The sequence below is a fragment of the Lygodium microphyllum genome, chromosome 2 (genome assembly GCF_053477565.2).
Source record: "Lygodium microphyllum isolate KBCC chromosome 2, Lygodium_microphyllum_v1.1.10, whole genome shotgun sequence".
Taxonomy (NCBI): domain Eukaryota; kingdom Viridiplantae; phylum Streptophyta; class Polypodiopsida; order Schizaeales; family Lygodiaceae; genus Lygodium; species Lygodium microphyllum.
Window position 1 is genome coordinate 144,134,722 of NC_141136.1, and position 15,707 is coordinate 144,150,428.

The 15,707-nt window shown below is 43.6% G+C and overlaps 1 protein-coding gene across 1 annotated transcript; it reads left to right on the forward strand.

Annotated features, from left to right (window-relative positions):
- Window positions 1–703: 703 nt before the first annotated feature.
- On the forward strand, window positions 704–2,140 carry LOC148040427 (aspartyl protease family protein 2-like). The gene has a single exon (XM_087663898.1). It carries the CDS (start codon window positions 704–706, stop codon window positions 2,138–2,140), a length of 1,437 nt encoding a protein of 478 aa, XP_087520024.1.
- Window positions 2,141–15,707: the final 13,567 nt, after the last annotated feature.

Genomic DNA, 15,707 nt, shown 5'->3' on the forward strand with positions numbered 1-15,707 from the left:
ATTGAATGCATGACTTAGCCCATCCTATGCTTATTATCCTAGTCTATATATATATATATATATATATATATATATAAATGCCTAGTCTAGCATATATCCTAGGCATAGGGTAAGCATAGGCTAGGCTATGCATTAGTATAGGGTATGCATAACTTAGGCTAGGTGTTAACTAGGGAGATAGTCATCATAGCTATGATAGGTATAGATGTAGGGTTAAACATATTTGAGCCTCTCTCCACCAGACCCCAATCAAGCATTGGTTGTAAGCCCATAAAGATAGGTTTTGGTCATATCAACTAGTTTGCGAAAGATAAAATATAATTTTCACTGGTTTTCAAGCTATGCTGGCCAATAGAAATACGCCTAGCAAAATAAAATGCTTTCGCACATGAAAGCTGGAGGCAAACTTCTTGGGGCAATGCTTTCATCTCTGACCCGAAAAGGTTCGGGATTCAGCTTCTGGTTGTGAACTACAGAGCATGCAAACCAGCTAGTTCAGCAGGTAATGTGCAACCTGATTGCGAATGGTCGCTTGGTGGAGAGAGGTCCTGTCTACACCATGTTTAAGCGTAGCCCATCCTATGCTTATTCATAGCTGGACCTTGAAAAGTCTATGTGTAGGTCTAATTTATGCCTACCCTAGCCTATTTATACCCTGGCCTATTGCAAAGGAATCCTAACCGTCCTGAATGGACTTATGACAATGACGATCATGATTCTGGTAATCCTTTTGACTCTCCGCTCCGGGCAACCGGGAATAGCGAAGAGTACAAACTTGAGTGGTAGGAAAACGGGACTACTGAACTTGAGCAATAGCGGCGGAGAGCTGGGTCATGACAAGCCTTTGGTGATGCCCCTTCTCCACGTCAATCATCCGTCATCCCCATTCAGGCCCAAAAACGCAACACGGAGGGCGCTACTTGAAGTAACGCTAAGGAGGCACAACGCTCGGATAGCACAGTTTAAGCACAGGATGACGAACCTATCGACGATCAACAAGACAAAAAGATCATTACCGGACTCGCCTACCGGGTTCTCTGCAGAGGTGGTGACAGGTCAGACAGGAGGTGCATACTTTATTCAGATGAAGGTGGGTACACCGGCAGACGCATCTACTCACCCTTTTCTCATCGACACTGGCAGTGAAATCACATGGCTTCAATGCGCTCCCTGTCAAAACACCACTGGTTGCCCTATTAACCTCTTCAATCCGTCTGCTTCGTCCACCTTCAAACCGATATCGTGCTCCTCCGACGCATGCTCGCGTCTTCCTCACAAAGTGGACTGCGTTTCCGCGTTCGACCAGGGTGACTCTCAGTGCGCCTACAGCGTCGAATACGAGGACGGCACGGTCTCCTCGGGTGTCTTCGCGCAGGAGAGCTTCGTCATTAACGAGGTTCACAGAGTGGAAGGAATCCTGTTCGGCTGCTCACCTACAGCGACTGGCCTTGGCAATGGCGCCGGCTTGGTTGGGCTAGGGTATCGCCCGCACACATTCAATATGCAGATGGGAAGGAGCATTTTTTTCTGCCTCCCTAACACATACGGCGATCATGTGCAACAGGGCTTTTTGGGATTCGGGAGCATGAAGCTTCCAGGGACGATGGACTTTGTGCAGGTAGACAGAGACGGGCTTCCTGGCGCTTTGCAGGTGGCAATGACGGGCATTAGCGTCAACGGAAAGCTACTGCCGGTCCGTTCATCAAAGTTCAAAAGCAGAGACGGCCGCAAAGCAGGAACAATGCTGGACACGGGCACAACCATGACGCTTCTGTCGTCGCCCATCTATCTTGCCCTTCGAGACGCCATCCGCGCCGCAGCAGCGGCGAACAATTTCCAGCAAGTGCCGGGTCTCATTCAGTCTTTCGAGACGTGTTATCAATTCCCGGACGGCATCCCCACCACCTTCCCTCATGTTGCGCTTCACTTTGCAGGGGGGGCCACCATGAATCTGCCGGTTCACAACGTCCTTCTTCCCAACCCCGTGGATACGGACAACCATTACTGCTTAGCATTTTCCACATCCAATATCGCCTACAACATCATTGGCAACATCCAACTTGCTAGCTTCCTAGTCGAGGTAAACATCCATACGAATACCATCGGTTTCGGTAGATACGACTGCTCAGTCGATCAGTAGTAGCAATTGCTTGAGGATGTATTCTGGCCTGAGATTGAAATCTCAAGTTGGCCTCCATCATCAATGGTCATTTTTGGCCTGCCTTTTTTTTTCGTCGATCCATGTGAGCAGTTAACAGTTGACAAAAAGCATGGAAGAACCTCCAAACTGTTTGACAGGCGGGTTATTGGTCGTCCTTCGAAGAGGAGGGGCATAGTTTACAGGCCACTTTTCAAATATTGTGAACAAAAATCATATTTGAGCCTGTTTTCGTCCTCCTCTAACTAGTGTTCAAGTTAATTTCGGTAGTTTCTTAATAAGTGGCCAGAAAGAGTATAAATTTTCTTTTTCTTCATGATTATTATTTGTGTTCTCGTGTGGAGAGAAAAAGAGAGAGAGAGAGAGAGAGAGAGAGAGAGAGAGACTGTGTGTGTGTGTTTCTTGGCCATAGGAAATTTGAAGACATGCATTTTTCTCTTTGTTGTCCATTTCTTTAGTGGTTTTTGTATGTTGATACGCTGGTGGTGGGGTAGTGTTAGTATTTGACATGTAGCCCTACTTTTCATGGGACACTTTATTTTGGATCTTGCCATTCCCACTACCATAGAAAATTAGAACCTTGCCAATCCATAAACAATCATCATAAATTTATGCTTCTCACCCTATTATGATTATAAAAATAAATATATAGCCAAAAGATGCAAATCACAATTACAATTGCAAGCACTAAGCATATGTGTCTTATACTAATGTTTGTACTGCTTTACGACATGATATGAAGTAGATAAGATGACAGAAATATCCAATATGATTACAAGTAAGGTGCCATTTTCTTGTTATATGATATTATAGGCTCTCAATTGCTTTTAGTTTTAGAGAAGCATTCATTATAGTTTTCCATTCGTAGGACAAGTTGGAGACCCTTGGACACCGTCAAATCCTAATGTTAGGGAGAGAGAGAGAGAGAGAGAGAGAGAGAGAGAATTCAGTGTTGGGCACTATAGGCTACTGCATGTAGTTCTTTAATACAAGGACATAGAGAGTACAGAATGGTGGTCTTTGCATGTGACAAGTAGGCATGTGCCATGGTATTGGCATAGTCGCATATCTATAGGTGTATAAAGAGAGAGGGAGGGGATATATATATATATATATGTGTGTGTGTGTGTGTGTATGTATGTATTTGATTGGTTTCTATTGATTCATTGATTTTACTAAAAATTGGTCTGTAAGAGAGAGAACTAGGGAGAGAGAAAGAGGAGAGAGAAAGACTAGGAGTAGAGAGAGAAATGCAAGAAGAGGAGAGAGAAATGGCTGGCAGCCATGGAAGGATAGGGAAGAAGATGAAGAAGGTGAAAGGACAGATATGTATTCATCAAATGGTGCCTATGCAGTGTCCCTTACACCTTTTATACTTAGGTCAACTTGACCTAAGTATTTCCCTCCATTACAATCCATCCCCACTCAAAATGAAGTTTTTGTCCTCAAAAACAAAGATCGGACTTATTGGTATAGCCAAGTAGTGGGCTGCAGAGTAATACTCTGTACAGCATTACAAGTGGCAAAAGATAGTGGGGGAGGGGGGGTTCTTGGCATAGACCCAGTAAAAGATTGCCTAATATTCAAGAGTAGTACTAGTCTATGCAGAGGGTCAAGGTCAGCCTGTAGCCACCCAGATCAAAAGGGAAAGTGGTATCGCTGCCATGCATTGGATCAGCTTCCATAAGGTCAAAGTCAAGTACAGCTGGAAGCCTGATCAGCATGGTGGTATTCGCTATCTCTTCCATAAGCCTCTCAGGCATCACCATGCTCAGTATGACCGAAGCATATGAGACTGAAGTCACCATTGCATGGACTGCATCAGCCCCTAAGTGCTACATATTCATGGACCCTACATTCTTAGTGATGTCCAAGCATTTAAATTGCAAGTCTGTGGACTAACAGGGCTCCCTCATGGGGTCATGATCATCCTAATCCACATGCTGCCCATGATCTGCTTTCTTGAACTGAGGTTCTTATTGTGGACCCATACCAAAATGGTCTTCAACAAGATCTTCTCCATCCTTTGCATCATAATACTCTAATACCAAGAGTATTTTAATAGTCTTTGCCCTGCATGTGGCTTGATGATTACAAGATATTGGCTTAGCACATAGATAGCATAAGCCCACATCATGCAATTCCCGTATCGTATCACTAGTAAGGTGTCTAATGCATTTAGCCTTAGATAGCAATTTACACACCTGCTCATCACCATTGCTCAGCTCAGTAATAGTTCTGACATGCTGCTCATAGTCGTCTTGCTGCTCATATACAACAGATGGCTATACATGCTCATGACCATAATGCTCATGCTGTCCATGTGGATGGTCATACCAATGTGGCTGCTGCTCACAATGATATTCATGCTGTCCATACTGCATATGGTGATAATAGCCCTGCTACGCATCACACGCATAACCATCATAAGCATGATGCCTTTGATCATTGATCCCACAGCATTGGTCATGATGTTCACAATCTCTATGAGAATGCATGTCACAAAAATGTTCATGCTGCCGCCCAAATACATCTATTTGCTATTGCCTACTACCAAAACCTTGGCCATATTGTTGCCCATAAACATGATGCCCAAGATTGCACAATGACTGTCCAACATGACTACAACAGTGTCCTTGCATCCTAGGCTGACCATAAGTATGATGATTGGCAAGTCCAAGAGCATAGGTATCGGCAGGATGTCGGTCATAATCACTTGCTTGCCACTCCTGCATTCTGGGTGGCTGTCCACACTCACTCCTATACAATTCGATCAATGATTGCATAGAGTCCCCTTGAACTTCTGCATCAGTCCTAGCAATTAGATCAATCAGCATGTTCTTGTGTTGTATGTGATCTAGGCCTTCTCACAAAACAATATTGCCATAGAGGTTTATAACAGCCTCGAGATACATTGTTGTACCAACTGAGGGGTATTAAGTGTTAGTTGTTGTACAAGTACCCGCTCAACCAGAACAACATCTACTATTTCTGCAGACATCATTGTATCATCAAATATCATGAGTGCATGTGCCAATGCAACCATCATATCAACCATTCCAATGTCAAGCTTGCTGAACATAATTTTCTCTATGGTACTTTTGATGACCTTTCCATATGTACACTGCTGCCCATAAGAGTAAGCATGAACATCATATATGTAGGCATGGTGCTGCCCAAAACCAGATGATGGCTACTGTTCGTGCATGGATTGAAGCCCATATGGGGCCCTTGTGCTCTCCGCATGCATTCCATACAATCCAAAATTACCAGCAATAGTAGATGATGCATGGTTGTCATTCACACCAGACATAACCATATCGCTGTAACAAGGTGCTCCTGGAGCATTGTAATAGCCATAACGGTCTAGATACCTTGCATGCATTCCCAATCCATCTGGCAGCATATTGCTACCTATATATGACATTCCTTTCTGCACAAAAGCACGCTAGCTATTACAGTCGCTACTCCCGCATACATGCTTCTTCCCATGATTCTCCATATTTTAAACGATTTCCCTTCAACTATTCTCTAGAATAAAATCAAAGCCAATAGAGCTGTACCATGTCTACAAATGTTACAAAATAAAAACCAGAAGTATTGGCTCAAAGAGAAACTTGGCCGGAACCTTTGGAAACCAAATAGTTGGGATTTGCAGTATGAAACCAATTTCAGTAAAACTCTCTCAGAGGTTATCATTGGGATCAATCCAGCATTGATCGAAGTTGATAGAAAAATTCTTGCTTTGTAGTAAGAATTTAAAAAAAAACCTCCAATAGTACAATTAGCATTGTGTCATTACGGCCAATCTGTAGGTAGACCTATGACAGAACCAGTTATGATGCCTTTTGGCTATGGTAACTATAAGAGAGAGAACTAGGGAGAGAGAAAGAGGAGAGAGAAGACTGCAGAAGAGAGAGAAAGACTACAGGAAGAGAGAGAAAGAGGGTGATGAGGAGAGAGAAAGACTAGGATTAGAGAGAGAAAGGCAAGAAGACACTACAAGATATAGATCTTATACTGATGTTTAAAGGGACGAAAATACAAACAACAAAATTTTCCCCCGTCGTCACAAAAAGCGTTGTTATTGAGGACGCCATAGAAACGTCGCTTTTGGCGTTGCAAATGCAACGCATATAGCGACGCCAATAGCGATGCAACTATTAAATTTGCAATGCCAATAGCGACGCGAGCAGTAAATTTGAGACGCAAATAGCAACGGTAACAGGGGAAAAAAAATTTGTGGCTGACAGGATATCACTAATACATAGAAAATGTCTACATAGATTAGGCGACTAAAAAATAAAGGTGTGTGAGCTCTAAGAATCCAAGGGCGAGCTACAAATCCTCGTCCCCCGAAAGCTCGTCCTGCCGCAAAGGAGCATCGAACGGATTCTGCAAAAAAAGAAACAACACATCAATCCACCATACAATAATGCATTCAAATATCTCATGGTAACTACGGACAAGAAAGATGAGTGACTTACAGGGCCGCCGCGTCTATACAATCAGTCAATCAATGCATTGAGACTGTGTCTCTCTGCATATCGAGTCTCAAGGCCTTGTGGATCGTGATTTGTAATGGAGTGCTGCAAAGAAAACAAATGCTAACTGTTAGAAACATGATTGTCAGTACAAAGAATATTTAAAAAAAACAAACAAGCAAAACAAAAGAGAAACTTACAAAATCCTCCAAATATGTCATGTGGCTGCCACTCCCAAGATGATGGACCACTCCAGCCTCGAGTCGTGCCCTCGCCGCCTCGCACTGCTGACTCCAACGTCCCGACGAATCTGTAGCCTCCTCCCTCAGTTGGCGCCAGTCATTTGCATCTAACCACTCGGGCTTTGCAGCCCCACTCTTGATTGCCTTGCGTGCGTCGGATCGTCTATGTGACATGTACGCACACATGCAATCCATCATCCAGCCCGTAGAGAATCTATCTACTGCGACTGGTATCGGAAACTTCTCGTGCAAGAATGCTACTATGTAGTCCTTGCTCCCCTCCGGTATGTTCCTCCAATGATCCAGGACGTTGTGCCGAAAAACTTGTTGGCACAACTCTCTCATGCAAGCCATCACCCTCCTCCCCTCATCATTCATGATGATGGCTCCTGACCTACTATCAACTAGATATCCATGACCCCTAGGAGTCTGCCTAAGATGGGTCCTCTCCCATCTCCGTCCACTCTCCTGGGCATATCTAGGAAACCCCTCTACATCCGGTGTTCCAACGGGGGTAACCTCTCTCGGAGTGGCACCCAAAGGGGTGCTACCTGACAGCTGCGCAAAAGCCGGAGTAACTGGAGTAAATGTCCCCACAGGTGTGACAAATCCTGGAGGTGATGCAGCTCTAGCTGAACGACGATACAGAGACACCACATCCGTGTCTCCACAACAGCATCCCCCTGATCCCGATACAGTCCCTCCCTCTGGCCCAAGTCGTGAGCGTCGAGATCGTCTGCTCAAAGCTAAAGCATCTGATCGCGCTGAAGCAGATCTAGCAGAGCGCCCTGACGAAGAACGAGACAGCTCCTGGTCTGCCATCTCTCTGAATCTCGCAAGCTAGTCTAGAGACATGCGTGCGAAGATATCCTGAAACTCCTCATCGCTCATCCCTCCACTCATCCTGAAAATGTCACCTGCACAGATTAAAAATGGTGTTAGAATAATCAATTTGAATTATACAAAGCACAGTAATATAAATCATTTTTAAAAAATCCCTCTTAAATTGCATATCTTATGTACCTTTATAAGAGATCTAAATAACAAATTGAGTAAGTGGATGCTCCAAGAATGAAGTATCCTATGGTCCCATGCTAATCTCCTGACACAACTGTGCATACACTAGAAGGTCGATAGACATGTCACCACAAAAGAATGAGTCTTCCTCGTTCTCAAAAAATTCTTGGACTCCTCTATTTCCATCATTGTTAGCCGATGCGGGCTCCAAGCTTGCGGCGGCCTCTACCCCTTGTAATATCGACCCCTCTATTTGCATATTATCTTCATCTATGCCCGGAATATCGCTTTAATCATATACTCTTGCACTTCGGGGAGTTGAAGGTATAACATATCACCATCTAGGTTGTCGGGGGTTTGGATAGAAGATTACATGTTCATAAACACGTACAAAGCGAGTTCAAACCATTGTGACATAAACCATGTCGTATTACAATTAGCAAGCAAATGACTCTATGCACCTGTTCACAATGGGCCGGCAACATAAAGGTGTCGCGCAAATCCGTCCATTTTTTTTCGGAATCTATTTCGAGAAATTCAGATGGACCTCGTCGAACTATTGCTCCAACTCCTCCAAGTACCACTTTAAACCACTGCACATCGAATAGTATCATGGAGAAGCTCCAGTAATCCATCGTAATAATACTTTGCAAGTTCCCAAAATACTCCATCTCATCCACAACCGTGTTCGGATCCGTTGCTCGTTGCTGGCTCTCTTGCTCAAACCTTGCCATGATACCACAGTCCATTGTGGAGCGCATTTTGTCAATACGCTCCACGCGAAAATGCTGTCCGCGCGACCATGCTGCACTATATATTTTGTATTGTACATTGAAACACTCAAATTAGATGTCGCATATAAAATTTAGATACGACATATTCTAAACCCCTCATCACCTTTGGACTACATCCCCTCGAGAATTCCCACTCCTCCATTGAGACCTCTGTCCCTTCGCTGGATGCTGCGATCAAGGCTCCATGTAACCATCGTGTTGACATAAACTGTGGCATCTCCTCCATGCCTTTGGGATATCGAATCAGTCGATGGCGCATACTACGTCGGAATTCAGCTCGCGCTTCCTCTCAATCTTGCCTTGTAATCTGGTACTTTGCGAGCCACATCTCCATGGAGCCATGGTGCAACATACAAAAGCGATTCACATTCTCTTCCATTGAGGCATCCATTCTTTTTTCTACCCCATTTCCAGCCACCACATCTCTATTCATTCTATCATCATCCTTCAACATCCATAGCATTTCATTGTCTGGTTCCACCATTGGTAGCCATTGTGAGATATGCACTAACGCCAGTGACACCAACCAACCTTCGACCATGCTACCTTCTGGTCGAGCTCGTTGTCGCACAAAGCCTATCAGGGTTTTCATGAAGCGCTCCAGAAAGAACATCCATCGCATATGGACAGGTCTAGCAATCTCCACTTCGTCCATAAGATGCACAAGAAGGTGGACTTATCTTATGCCAATCATGGGATTTTAGCCACGACAATTGGTCATCTTTAGAAAATGTTGACCTGAGAGAACGCATCATACCCGTCGAAGTGTGGATACACTTGATTACTTACTTCACAATGCGCTCTTCTTTAGTGGACAAAACCCAAGGAGCGCAGGAAGCTACACTCCACCATCAGCACTCGACTGTGGCCAAAGCGCCTCCATCTTACCTACCTCCTTCAAATCCATTCGTGCCCCTATAGTGTCTCTATTTCCTATGATGTGGTCCCATAGCAAGCTGCCCACATTCTTGAAAATATGCATGGGATCCAACAAGTGGTTGACCTGTAAGTGGGTCCAATATGGCAACTCGTAGAAAACTGAGAACCGTCGCATTCCATTTGGATGTGATTCCGGGTTTATCATTTTCAGCTCGTACCAGCTTGCGATGTTGATACGTGTTGGAGGTCGTCCAAGGAAACCTTCCCTGAGTACATGATTCTCGAGCAAGAAAGCGGCATGTCCTTGATATACCATCTTCTTCATGGTTCGTGACCTTCGGGAGTCTAACTGTGGCCCACACAATGCACATGCATGATAACCTGAGGTAACCAGACCTGTAAGGCGAGCCACGACCTAGTGAATACTTGATTGAATGAGATAAAATATAGATATTACCAGCGAGAATGGAGGTCTGCTCACCTGAGCACTCTCCCAATCCCGAAAAGTCATGCATCGTCCACGTGAGAATGGCTCGAATGTTGGCTGACCATCGACCATCGCGCCTGCTCATATCTTGCACAGTGACCCCCTCCTTCCACAAAATCTTAAGCTCATCGACTAATGGACGAAGATATACATCCATATTTTTTACTTTATAGCGGCCTGGGATGAGCAAGCTAAGGATGAGATGTCCTTTCTTCATAGAAAGCCATGGATGGATGTTGTAGTTGACAAGCACTATAGGCCACACACTGTAAGAAGTTGAGTGCAGACCGAATGGGTTCACACCATCCATTGTGAGACTGAGCCGAATATTCCTTCGCTCTCGCGCAAAGCCTGGGAAGGTAGAGTCAATGTGGCTCCATGCGCGCGAATCCGCTGATATTCGTTGAACTCTATCCGTGGACCTATTCTGCACATGCCACGTTGTCAAGCTTGCCATGCCGGACGTGCGAAACATGTGGTTTATGCGGGGAATGAGCGGAAAGTGTCTAAGAACTTTTTGAGGGATGGTTTGCCCTTACAAGTCCTATCGATACCTGTGAGCACCACACTTTGGACATGTCTCCATAGTCTTGTATTCATCTCGAAACAGTGTGCAATCATTGATACATGCATGGATGTTATTGTAGTCCATGCCAAGCTTCCGTAAAACATGTCGTGCATCATCACGAGACTCAGGTATGGTATTTGTAGGTGGTAATATATGATATCTCAATAACCTGAAAAAAAACATTAAAAACCTTGAAAAAGCATAAATGTTTGTAATAATAGTGTCAAAAAAAATTTTAGTGAAGCCTATGTGTAAGGTACCTGAATAACTCGGTCACACTCGTATCACTCCACCCGTATTTTGCTTGCACACTTAAGAGTGCAAGCAATGTCTTCAAACCGAGATACTCGGCACCCATCATATAATGGTATGGATGCTTCCTCTCTAAGCTAATCAGATGTCTCGACATCCATGGGAATCAATGCATCGATCATTGCCTCCATCTCAGGCTCCAAGATTGTAGGTAGGTTGCGAAGATTGTTTGCCTCCTCTGGCATTGACGGTATAGATGGGCCTTGCGAGTGGTGGATTGGCTCCTGCAATCCATCCATCGCACGTCCACGAACTCTTCTAATTGGCCGCAAAGGGTGCACTCCCCCTTGGGTCGAGACATTACCCCCCTGGATAGAAAATTTGCCAACAAGACCCAATCTTATTGTGTATGGTTTTCAATTAGCTTGCGAGTACAATGCATGTAGCTTTCTTGCTTGCATTTTTGCTTGCACACTTAAGAGTGCAAGCAATGTCTTCAAACCGAGATACTCGGCACCCATCATATAATGGTATGGATGCTTCCTCTCTAAGCTAATCAGATGTCTCGACATCCATGGGAATCAATGCATCGATCATTGCCTCCATCTCAGGCTCCAAGATTGTAGGTAGGTTGCGAAGATTGTTTGCCTCCTCTGGCATTGACGGTATAGATGGGCCTTGCGAGTGGTGGATTGGCTCCTGCAATCCATCCATCGCACGTCCACGAACTCTTCTAATTGGCCGCAAAGGGTGCACTCCCCCTTGGGTCGAGACATTACCCCCCTGGATAGAAAATTTGCCAACAAGACCCAATCTTATTGTGTATGGTTTTCAATTAGCTTGCGAGTACAATGCATGTAGCTTTCTTGCTTGCATAATGGGGGAACACACACAAAGGTGGAGGCTGAAAACAGTTTTCCTCTTCTTAGTTTGTGTAAGCCAAAAGAACTCTAGTACAAGGAAATAGAATAACACTATATATGGGTCTCAAACCAAACTCAACTAACTAAGGTGGCATACTAACTGAGCCACGAACTAGAGTAGATAAGGATAGCTATCATGTAGCTATTATTCATGGATGGTGTACCAACCGCATCTGCAACTGACAAGTTAGTGACATAAATGCACAACGGTTACCCTAGCATATCACGAGTGGAGCTCGATATCTCAACACTCCCCCTCGAGCTCAATCCCAATTCCTACACACCAAGCAGGTCTCTGAACTTGCGGAGCTTCTCTGCGCCCAATGCCTTCGTGAATATGTCAGCTACCTGATCCTCTGTGCTGACATAAGCTAGATCAATAAGACCTAGTAAAACCCTCTCCCGCACATAGTGATAATGTACCTCAATGTGCTTTGTTCTAGCATGATATACTGGATTATTTGCCAAGTGTATACTGCTCATATTGTCACAATAAATGACAACTGGCCCATCTATAGACTGATGCATATCATAAAGTAGCTTATGCAACCAAGCTACCTCACATACAGCCATTGCTGTGCCCCTGTACTCAGCCTCTGTGCTCGACAAGGCAACTGTAGGCTGTTTCTTGCTACTCCAAGTGACTGCAGCACTCCCAAAAGAGAACACATATCCACTGGTAGATCGTCTATCAGAAATGCTACCAACCCAATCAGCATCAGTGTATCTATGTAACTGTATCTGAATCCTAGTCTTATAAAATAGTCCATACTACAATGTGGACTTCACATACCTGAGTATGCGTCTAGCCGCATCCAAATGTGGTTTCCTTGGAGCCTGCAAAAACTGACTTACCAATCCAATAGCATAGCTCAAATCTGGCCTGGTAATAGTCATATAAATCAAGCTTCCTATTATGCATCTGTACATAGTACGGTCTTCCAGAAGCTCACCTACATCTGTGCTCAGCTTCACATTCTGCTCCAAAGGAACTGAAATAGGCTTACAGCCTGTCATCCCATATTTGGACAGCATGTCCAATCCATACTGCCTCTGCAAGAGCTGTATCCCACTTAGCGATCTAATCACCTCAATGCCCAAGAGATAACGCAACTCTCCCAAATCCTTCATCTGAAACTTCTGCTTCAATAGCATTTTCACATGAAGGATATCTTTATCATTGTCACCTATCATAATCAAATCATCAACATAAATGACAAGTAGCATAATACATTTCTCTGTTTTTCTCACATAAAGTGAGAAATCTTCCTTGGAAATCTGAAAGCCAATAGTGACAAGATACTGTCCTATCTTGTCAGACCATGCTCTAGGTGCTTGCTTCAAGCCATACAAGGCTTTCTTCAACCTGCAAACAAACTCAAGATGAACAGCATGCACATAACCTGGTGGCTGCTCCATATAGACCTCTTCTTGCAAATCACCATGCAAGAAGGCATTCTTTACATCCATTTGATGTAAAGACCATTCCTTTGATGCAGCCATAGCAATGACTACTCTTACGGTTGCCATCCTTGCAACCGGACTGAATGTTTCTTCATAGTCAATGCCATATGTTTGTGCATACCCCTTGACTACTAATCTTGCCTTGTATCTGTTCACAGAACCATCTGCATTGTGCTTCACCTTATAAACCCACTTACAACCAATTGCATTTTTACCTTTAGGCAAAGATACCAACTCCCATGTAGCATTTTCTTCCAAGGCATCCATTTCTTCATCCATGGCTTTCTCCCATTTTTCTTTTCCCATGGCTTGCTCAAAAGAAGTGGGTTCTAGTTCCTGTATCACTTTGACCATATATGCATAGTGAATGGCTGTAAATCCATCGTATTTCAACCTATCCACAGGATGCCTAGCTCTGGTAGACCTGCGCAAAGTAGGTTCACTCCCAGGTACTCTCAAAACATCCATGGTCTTCCTTACTCCAGGTGTAACAATAGAAGGAATACCCAACTCATCATCAATGCTCTATTTTGAGCCACTGGATTCACCATCCACATACGAGTGACCTGCATTTACATCAAACATGGGATGATCTACCTTCTCTTTTCATTTTCATGATACCTGCATATCACTATCTACATTGCTTTGAGAAGATTCTCCTGATCTCAATATGCCTGTCCATGGCGAAGAATATGAACCACTGCTAGAGGACGCTCCAGGTCCACTGATATCTTGTGACTACTGCTGTGAATTCTGTGTAGCATTACCATTTTATGCATCTACATTATCAATCACATTTACTGGTTTATATCAGCTACTCATCTCATCAAAAACAACATCTCTGCTCACTGTAAACTTACGAGTAGAAGGGTTATAGCATCTATACCCTTTTTACTACAGAGAGTAACCAATAAAGATGCACTTCTCAGCTTTTGGATCCAACTTGGATCTCAACTCATCTGGCACATATACATAGGCAATGCAACAAAAAATTTTCAAATGAGAAATATCTGGTTTCCTACCAGTATACCTCTCCTCTAGAGTCATCCCATGTATTGCTGTAGTGGGAGTCCTATTCATTATATAGTCTGCTGTAGCAACTTCTTCAACCCAATAAAAATCTGGCAGGTCTTTTTCGTTGAGCATGGCATGAGAAACCTCTCCAATATGCCTGTTTTTTCTTTCTGCAATTCCATTTTGTTGTGGGGTATGACTACATGAATATTGTTGTTTTATGCCATGCTCCTGCAAGAACCTTGCAAACTCATTTGAGAGGTACTCTCCCCCTCCATCTGACCTTAGGCATTTTATTTGCAGGCCTGTTTCTTTTTCAACCATAGCTTTAAGAGTTTTGAAATGCCCAAAAATTTCACTTTTCTTTTTCATAAAATACACCCAAACTTTTCTGCTATAGTCATCAATAAAAGTGACAAAATAATGACAGCCTCCCAGAGATGCAGCTTTAGTAGTCCACACATCAGAGTGGATTAATTCCAATGGCTTCTCACTCTCTTGAACATGTCTAGGAAATGGTTTCCTTGACTGTTTTCCAAATTGGCAAGCTTCACATACCTTATGCATTTCTGCAACCTTGAATTTAGGCAATCCTGCAACAATATTTTGGGCCTGCATTGATTTAAGTCGCTGTACATTAACATGACCAATGCGTTTATGCCAGATATCAATATCTGCAACTACACCGGTCCCATGTGCAAATATTGCTGCACTCAATTCAGACATGTCTGCATCCAACGTAAACATTCTGCCCTTCTTCTTTCCTTTTGCTATCAAGTGACCTTTATTTTTCATATCCTCAACAAAGCATCCATGAGGATTAAATTTGACCTGCAAGCCCTGCTCAACCATTTGATCAATAGAAACTAGATTCTTTGTGATATTCGGGACATGAAATACATCGGACAGGTATTTCTTTTTCCCATCGTACATAGACAAATGAATTTTTCCAATCTGCACAATAGGATGTGCAGTATCATCACCAATCTCCACAAATCCTAGTTTTTCCATTTTCCTTGCATCCTCCATCCATTTTGCATGACCTATCATGTGGTTTGATGCACCTAAGTCAACATACCACACATCATTGCTTTCTTCTACACTTGTCACAGAATTGTTCATGTGCTGCACCATAAACAAATGCTCATTTCTGTCATCACCCTGTCTACTAGAAGATGCATAATTTCCTTGTTGCAATTTCCCATTCATGATGTCATTCTACTTTTTATAGCAGCCTTTAGCCATATGACCCATTTTACCACAGTAGTAGCATTCAACATTGTTGTTTGCATTTTGGCCTCTTTGCCATCCACCATGATCTCTTTGGCTCCCCCTGCCTCTAGAGTTACCATGTCCTCCTCCATAGGACTGGTTTTCTTGAGTTTGCTACATATTCTGATTTCTACCACGGCCTCCAAATCGGCC

Coding starts and splice junctions, on each gene's coding strand:
- LOC148040427 (XM_087663898.1), top strand. CDS start 704: ATGACGATCATGATTCTGGTAATCCTTTTGACTCTCCGCTCCGGGCAA.